Source organism: Hipposideros armiger, unplaced genomic scaffold, assembly GCF_001890085.2.
Source record: "Hipposideros armiger isolate ML-2016 unplaced genomic scaffold, ASM189008v1 scaffold_60, whole genome shotgun sequence".
In the NCBI taxonomy this organism is placed as follows: Eukaryota; Metazoa; Chordata; class Mammalia; order Chiroptera; family Hipposideridae; genus Hipposideros; species Hipposideros armiger.
Window position 1 is genome coordinate 2,693,374 of NW_017731410.1, and position 8,747 is coordinate 2,702,120.

At 37.5% G+C, this 8,747-nt stretch overlaps 1 protein-coding gene across 1 annotated transcript in view; it reads left to right on the forward strand.

The window, feature by feature from the left end:
• The first annotated feature begins 4,527 nt into the window (after positions 1-4,527).
• NDUFS4 (NADH:ubiquinone oxidoreductase subunit S4) overlaps positions 4,528-8,747 on the forward strand; it is a 104,846-nt gene continuing 100,626 nt past the window's right edge. The window contains exon 1 of the mRNA XM_019641413.1: positions 4,528-4,669. Within this exon, the coding sequence (XP_019496958.1) occupies positions 4,572-4,669 (98 nt within the window). The 5' untranslated portion in view covers positions 4,528-4,571. The remainder of the gene's footprint in view (positions 4,670-8,747) is intronic.

Sequence of the window (8,747 nt, forward strand, 5' to 3'; positions counted from 1 at the left end):
GGATCAATGGATAGGCAGTTCTATGGAATCAAAGGATGCGTTGAGTATCCAGGCTCTTTCTGCCTCATTATTTGCTCATCATAGATATCTTGTCTTCATGATCTGAGTCTTCACATTTATGTCTAGGTAGCAAGATGATAGAAAAAGTAAATAAAAGGATGCTGGGGAAGGAGGGGCAACTGATCTCTGTGTTTAAAGGAGGTTTCCCAGGAGTTGTCACATGATACTTTTTTCTTACATTTAATTGGCCATAACTTGTTACATGACTATTACTAACAATAGAGAGGCTGAAAAATAAAGTCTTTATTTCAGAGACCAATAAATAATGGCTTCTATTACTAAGGACAAGGGAAAGAAAAGATATTGGGTTAGGCAATTACTATATTTCTTTGTTTCTAAAATGTACATTTCCCCACATTTTACCTCTCTGAAATCAGGATATATAATATAGTTGGTAGTGTGTCATGGTTTAATTGCTGCATGTTTTGTACTTATCAGTACAGAAAATAATGATGCATTTTATAGTTGATGACATCTTATGTTGGAAGAAAGATGGTAGTATTTTGTCAAGACAGAGAATACTGGATGGGAGGAACAGATTTGCTTTGGGTAAGAGAAAGGGAAGGAATAGAATTAGTTTCATTTTTTACATGTGAAGTCTGAGAATGACCTATTTATAAGCAGTTGAAAGTTTAGAATTGGAACTCGAGATTGTGATGGGACATGGATCAAATTTATGTGAGAAAATTCCTTGAGTTCCTACAAATTTTGATTGTACTATTTGTTTTCCAAAAATAATTTCAAATGGCAGTTCTTCACTATAGGTAGAAATTATTTCACTTGTTGCCAAAGACTCAGCAGCCTTGCCAGAAGTCATGATAGTTTTAGAATAAGAATGTATTAATTCAAGGTTTTCAATTAAATTAGCAGTGAAAAATAGATGTGATTCAAAATATTAGCTTGTAGCCAATAAGTGATAGTGAAAATTTTCAGGTCTATAGCGATTGCATGTGAAACTTCTGATAGAAATGTCTGGTTTGAATTTATTTTCTTCTGGATGCTTTATTGAAGACCCCATGTGCAAGGGGAAAAAATTAAAACCAGACAACTTCAGATCCACTGTAAATGTCACATGCCATCAGAAAGACTAAACTAAATGTTTCTTTTGGCCACCATGCTTGAAATGCAAATACAAAGTAAACTCAATTTACATTTTAATATTCCTATTTGAAATAATAAAGTGGTATTTGGACCTAAGCATCTATTAAGCCTAGTGGTAGAATCTATAGTTTGGGTGAATTTGTAAAAAAATAAATGCACATAGCAAATTACTTCTGTCCCTGAAAGGCGCATATCCTGTATTTGAAATGTGAGAAATAAGGAAATGAAAGGGGTTATTAACTTTTTAAAAATGTAACCCTAATAAAAAGTAGATTCATGGTTTCGGGTCTCTTGCCAGCAACACTGGGCTCCTATTCCCAATATACCACCAAGGTCTTCAGGAAATGGCACTTGATCAAAGACAAAATATCAAAAACCAATAAGATCTGTAGACCTTAGAGAACAATCACATTAAAATTAATTTGTACAACAAATTGGCAGTTACAGAATAGTCATAGGGATATAAAGTACAGCTTAGGGAATATAGTCAATAATATTGTAATAACTATGTAAAATGTCAGGTGGGTACTAGACTTATCGAGAGGATCACTTTGTAAGTTATATAAATGTCTAACCACTATGCTGTACACCTGAAACTAATATAATATTGAATGTCAACTGCAATTGAAAAAAAAATTAAAACTAATTTGCACAAGCTTCTTCTAAGCAAAAACAACAAAAAGGCACTTTCCCCAACATTTTAAAAGTTTCAGTTACATTCATTTATTCATTCATTCTGCAACTTCTTTGGGACTATTTTGTGTCAGAGACGGGGCTATAGTACTGGGAAAATGATCAGCAACAATAGATACGATCCCTGTCCTCAGAGAGCTTACTTTACATGCTGGAGAAAGAGATGATCACATTGCATTAAAACTGCAGCACGGGAGGTGCTCCAAAGGAGAAAGACGTGGTGCTAGGTGAGTCTACAATAAGAGCTGATGTGGCCAGGGAAGCCAGAGAAGCATCCCTTGTGTAAGAGTATTGGAAAAGATTATTTCACTGCATGATGTCTAACAAATGGAGGGGTTAAACAATTAAGCCACTTATTATTTCATATAACAAAGTCTGGAGGTATTTTGATTCAGAAGCTCAATGATGCCATTAAAGACCTAGGCTCTTCCCTCTCTCTGCTCTCCCATCGTTTCTCGTTGGCTAAGCTCTTTGGCTTGTCCCTTCATGCCGAGAAGATGTCAAAGCTCTAGGCATTAAGCTCTCATACAACTGCAACCAAAGGCAGGAAGAGAGGCGTTACTGCTTGTATGCCCCTTTTTTTCAGAAGCCTTTTTTCTCAGAAGACATTTTAGATCCCCTTGGTCTTGGGCATGTCCATGTACTGGCTGCAAGAGCTGTTGGGAAAGCAAGTATACATTTTTTAGCCTCTATAGTAGGAGTCAGTTAGGCTCTGTCAGCAAGGAAGGGAGAGGTGGGAAATGCCTGTAAGATACCTAGTTTCTACCACAGGGAGTGACTCTCAGCTGTGCTCCAAAGGGCAAGGAGGACGACGAGATAAGAGGCAAGGTAGATCATTCTAGAAGGCAACAGCTCATTATTTTATAATTCATACTTATTATAGAAAGTTCATAAAGTACTGAAAGTTACAAAAATTTTAAGGAGGAAAAATAAAGCAGGGAAGATATATAGAAAATGTTGGGGGTGGGTTGAAATTTTTAGAGCATTTATCCCAGAGAAATGAAAATTTATGTCCACACAAAACCCTGTACATGATCATTCAGAGAAGTTTTATTTGTAATAGCCAAAAATGGTAAACAAGCAAAATGTTCTGCAACAGATGAGTGGTTAAACAAACTATGGTACATTCATATAATTGCTTCTGTTTTTCTGGAGAACCTGATTAATACATGGAATGCTTCTCAGCAATATAAAGGGATGAATATTCCTTTGATGCATACTATTGATACATGCAATAACTTGAATGGATCTCAAGGACATTATGCTGAAAGACAGACGCCAATCTCAAGTGCTATACTGCATAAGTCCAGTTATAAACATTCTTGAAAGGTCAAAAGTATGAAATCGGAAACAGAGTAGTGGTGGCCAGGCTTGGGGGCAGGTGTTACTATGAAAGGGTAGCACCAGGGAGATCTTTGTGGTGATGGAATAGTTCAGTATCTTGATTGTAGTAGCAGTTTCATGAATTGACAGGTGACAGGATGACATAGGGCTATACAAACATTTTATATTAATGTCAGGTTCCTGACTTTGATATTGTACTAGAGTTATTAAAGATGTAACCAATGGGGGATAGGTAAAAGATACCACTTTGTACTATTTTTGCAACTTCCTATGAAATCTAATTATTTCAAAATAAAAAAATTTAAGGAAAATTTTCTCTGAGACATCTCTCCTTCGCTTTCCTTCATCTTTCTGTGCATTTTCTTTCCCTGGATGTGGCTTTCTCTCTTTGGTGCTATGTGATATGGTGCTGAATCTCTTTTTTCCCCTTTTCTTTTAATTGGCCATAATGCAGAACCAAGTCATTTCCCATCCTCCTGTTAATCTTATTCTTTTAATAAAGGTTTACGTTTGCACGTTTAATTTTAAAAGCAGCAATGTTCGCTTTTTAAAAAAATCTCTAAAAAGAAACCCCCAAAACTCAACTACTTATTTTACATAATCCACAGTTAATTATTGTTCTGAAGGTAGTAGGCCCACAATATAAATATGTTTCCAACATTTGTCTCAGAGGATAATTTTTGTTTTATACGTATGGAGCATTAATAATAGTCTTGGTGTCTGTGGATTGTGATCACACATTCAGGAATTACTGGGAAAACAGTGGTATCAAATATTATGTTCCATTAGTTTTTCATATAAATCCACATGTCAAAAAAATAATCCTTTGCCAGGCCATGTGTCCAGAGTTTTCGTTTGGAAAATATGATCATTACAACTACAGAACATCAAACAGAATACAGCCTTTTCCTGAGGGCTTGCGAACTGAATCTGGCAACACTTTGGAAAAGTACTACTTTAGGTTCTCAAGGACCAAAAGAGCCTTCTGGCTCTTCCAGTGGGCTCAGCCCTAAATATTCTGAGTCCTTTGAAAAAATTATGAGTTGCAGGTGTTTAAATTTTCAAGTATTTTCTTTTGGTCTTTTCATTAAATAACCAGTAAATAACCAGTCCTAACAACAAACAAGGATTATACTTTATGGGGGGTAATATTTACACTTAATGCAATTCTGCATTTTTCTTCCATCCACTTTCCTTCTTATCTATGTCAACCAAACTTTTCACCTCTTTTCTAGACTCCAGCATTTAACAAAAGACCAAATAAAAGGAAAATAAACAAACCCCCCACTCTGTTACGTGCCAGTTACACTGCCGTGAGAACGAAGGAAGTTTGTCCCTTGCGGTGATCCGTCCTGGTGTTTGCCCACGGCAAGATGGCGGCGGTCTCAATGTCAGTGGCGCTGAAGCAAGCGTTGTGGGGGAGAAGGGCAGCGTCTGTAGCTGCCATTTCCGTTTCCAGGGTTCCGACAAGGTAACAGGATCGTTAGGCTTCTTCTTCAAGCTTCTCGGGTCCCTTCACCCTTGCGGAGGTCTCTGCTGGCTGGGTCCCTGAGCAGGCCTCGGGGAAGGCGTCCTCTGCTGACCCTTTCCTCGGGAGAGGGCGGGCGGATTGGGGGCTGGCTGCGATCAGGGGGCGCTAGGCAGGCGAGTCGACCGTGAATGCGGGGAGGTGGGAGGAGGACCACTGGTGTCTTGGAAACTTTTGCACTGTTGCTGTGAGAGAGTGTCTGTGGGGTCGGGCTGTCTCCCGAGCTGCGAGCTGAGTGCTCCCTAGTCCCCAGAGAAGGGGAGGAGTCGCACTGATGTTTCGCCCCACTTTCAGCACCCCTCCATTTTTCACCTGTTCGCCCATCACGCCAGTGCTTACTTGGGGGGATCAGTTCCTTTTTTGTTTAAGTGGTACTGAGTAGGTCTCTGAACAAAAGGATTGTTTTAGTCATCAGTCTGATTGGGAGGAAAACTTGGTTGGAATTCAATGTTAGTAAAAGGATCACAGCTAGTGATATTGGAAGTTAAAATTTGTAAAAGGCTGTTGGTAATGCTGGGAGGATTCCCATCCAGAATTTTATTAAAGCCCCACAGTAATTCAGAAACTTTTGTTATTGTTCGTTGTTCTTGTTTTGCTTTGAAGCAATTTTGTGATGGTGATGTTTTTTCTGCTCCATTACTTAATCCTTCATTTCCCGATTTTCCATAATTTTCCAGACTTTGTACCAACCCGAGAGCACACGCGTGCGCGCGCGCACACACACACACACACACACACACATTTTTATCTGCGAATAATTGTTATGTTTTGTCGCTATTTTCACAGCATGTTAGTATCAACATAAACCAGGGTTTATATTGAGTGTCTTCTGCATGCTGTTGAGACTACACTAAATGCTTAGAACAAGGATGGAAAGACTGGATGGACTGATGTGAAGTGGGTGGGAGGAATGGGAGTGGTTAAAAATTGAAGAGGGTCTAGTTAAATGCTAATTAATTCAGTGTGATATTAAATAAATATAAAGGGAATGCAGAGAGTTAGAACTAGAGTTAATTAGAAAGGATTTTTGGAGGTAAGTTTTATTAAGGTTTTGAGTGGGAAAGGGTCAGTTGGTTATGAAAAGGCTTGAAGGCAATAGTTGAGAGATATATACATAATATCGAGTCATTGGGAAATAAAGATGCCAAGATTGGGGAAAGGCAAATAAGATTGTAGTTAACTCTTCTACATATGGTGAACTTGAAGAATGGGAAGTATTTCTCTAAGGTAAAAGACTCCACTGGTTGACTTGGGGCTAGAATAGAGTTGACTCAGGTTAGTTCTTGTTCTCCTAGACATTATAGAGATCAATCTTGCATCCCCAAATAATAATATATTCACAGTTGCCCTAGAACTGAAAACAAATTTGAAGGGTCCATTGATGCATGGCTAATCAAAACATGGCCGTATATTTAAGTCACAGCCATTTTGTCAGCTATTAAAGTAGTTGAAGTTAAGATATTAAATTTTGGAAACTTTGATGATAATGAGTATTACTTATCCAGATTTAAAGAGTTTCTGCTTGCAAATGTGTTAGAAGAGATTTGAAAATAAAATTTTAAATCATATAAGATGACTTTTTAAAAGAGAAGTAAGCCTGTATTTCCTTGTTTTCCAAATAAAGTTCTCTGTGCTGCATATGATTTTTGTTTCACACTTTAAAAAACTTAAAAGCCAACGAAACAGATTTTAAACACAAGTCAAATGACACATTTATTTGCTTTCTGTACCACTTTTTTTCCCCCCAAAGAGCTTATGATGTTCATCTCCCTTAAAGAGAAATCTGTGGTCCTTCTCCCTTAATATTATTTGCTTTTCATCCTTAAGCACTCTTTCCCCTTATGATTTGAGAGTAAGAAGGACCTGAAAAGACTGAGTGTGGAAAAAGAACCAATTAATGGTGGAAATTAACATCTAAAATTCATTTTATTTTAAAGTTTAGAAAACATTTGCAAATGATGTAGCATTTCAGATCACTTGAGTAAAATGAGGCGGGTAGAATCAGTAAGGCACTTGGTAAGGAGGGGAGTAGTGAAAAACTACAAGTATCGGAGAAAAGAAACCACAGAAGGAAAGAAGCAGTTAACGGCTACATTAACTTATATGAATTCAGCTATAATATATCAGTGAAAAATAAAAAAGCCGACCAAAAAAATCCAGCAACATATACACACAACAGAGAGAGAAAAAGTTATTTAAACAGTGTAGATGATTCAGCTGGTCTAGTTACTGAGCTCATGCTCTAGTTTGTTTCTACGAGCTGCTGCTTTCCCTGGACTGAAGAGAAGAGTGGGGAAAGCCTGATAAATGACTACATTTACCTTTACTTTCCCAAGGGATTGTCCGGGGTTACTTTAACTATTTAGGGTATTAATAGAAAAACCAGATAAAATGGCACTCTATTTCAGAATAGCAATGCTTAGGACTCAGAACATTTGATGCAAGAGTTTTTGTTTTCTTTAACCTATTCATGTACACATCTCACCTAACCCTGTTTTCATGACTTCTCAATTTGGACTGAATCTTGTGTTTACCTCAAACATAACTCCTTAGGGTCTGCAGCAGGTGTTAATGACTGGTGGGGACTGAGCATGGGAGACCTTTATTTGAGGTCTATTTTTGTACTCCAATCTCTGGCTCTTCCTGTTACTCTGTTTCCTTTTTCGGCATTAGATAAATATGAAATTATGAGTCTTAGGACCTCCAGTGAGTAAGAGGCCCTAACATTGACAAGAGTTCTGTGTATGACATCTTACTGAGAAACTGTCTCAGCCCAAATCGGAGAAACATTTAGGGCATTTAAAACCAGTAGGTTGGCTTCTACTTCAGATAAGCTGCATAAACAAATTCCTCTCTAAAGGGCAGCTACTTTTGCTATCTTTGGAACATATCAAAGCCAAGTTTTGTGAGCTTGAATTGTTTCTAAAGTGCCTTCTAATAGGTTTCATTTTTTGTCTTTTTTTCCTCATTAAAAAACCCCAAAAACATAATTAGTTAGTTCGTTTCATCAGTAACAATCATCTTTGTTGAATTCTTAGGAGAATTAAATATTTTAACACTAATAAATATTGGAATAGTGTCTGGCACATAGTAAACCTTACCTACTAAATGTTAATTTTATTATTGGTTTGAATAGCCTGAATATATTTTGTTTCTGTAATCTTAGTGATAGATATGTGACAGATGGAATTATTGTTTAAAATATTCGCTTCCATTATCTGTGACAGGATTATACATTGCTGCCCCATTGGTCAAGTGACTTGTTTTGGCCAATTAAATGTTAACTGGAAATGCTACGCGTTGTTAAGCAGAAGTATTAAGCGCTGTTCCATGTTTTGCCATGTCCCTTTTCCTTCTGTGAGGTGGACATACCTTGGGCTGGGTCTTTTAACCTAAATCCTGGAATGAAGATAACATGGGGCAAAGCAGAATCTGAGTCTTGTAGGTTATATAAAATATCAAGTGACTAAGCAATAAACCTTGGTGGTAACTCACAAAGATGTTTGCATTGTTGGTTACTAACAACCTATACTGACTTTTACACACACATACACACACAAACACACACACACACACACACACACACGAGCAGGTATTAGTACATGGACTGATGTATCAGTAGTGAGGTCACATGCTTTTGGAGGGTTGGAAAAAATTTAATTTTTGTATGTTTCATAGCACCTAGTGTTTTGTGATTGTGAGGAAAAGCAGGAAGCCATAAGCTGTGTTTCTATTAATAGTCACAGTGAAAGCCAGGTAGGCACTAGCCTACATAAATATCTACCACACATACTCTTTTCTTATTGTTTGCAATGGTCTGAGTTTAGGATATTCCCCTGATACTGTTTACTTCTGGATCAAAGTTGTCTTATACTAAGTTTTTTTTTGTTTGTTTTGTTTTTTTTTAAAAGATTTTTATTGGGGAACTGGGGGATGGGAACAGTGCTGGGGAATTGGGGGAAGGGGAACAGACAAGTTGCTGTCGTTTTGTTCTTCAATCTAGTTGTGGAGGATGTTGCTT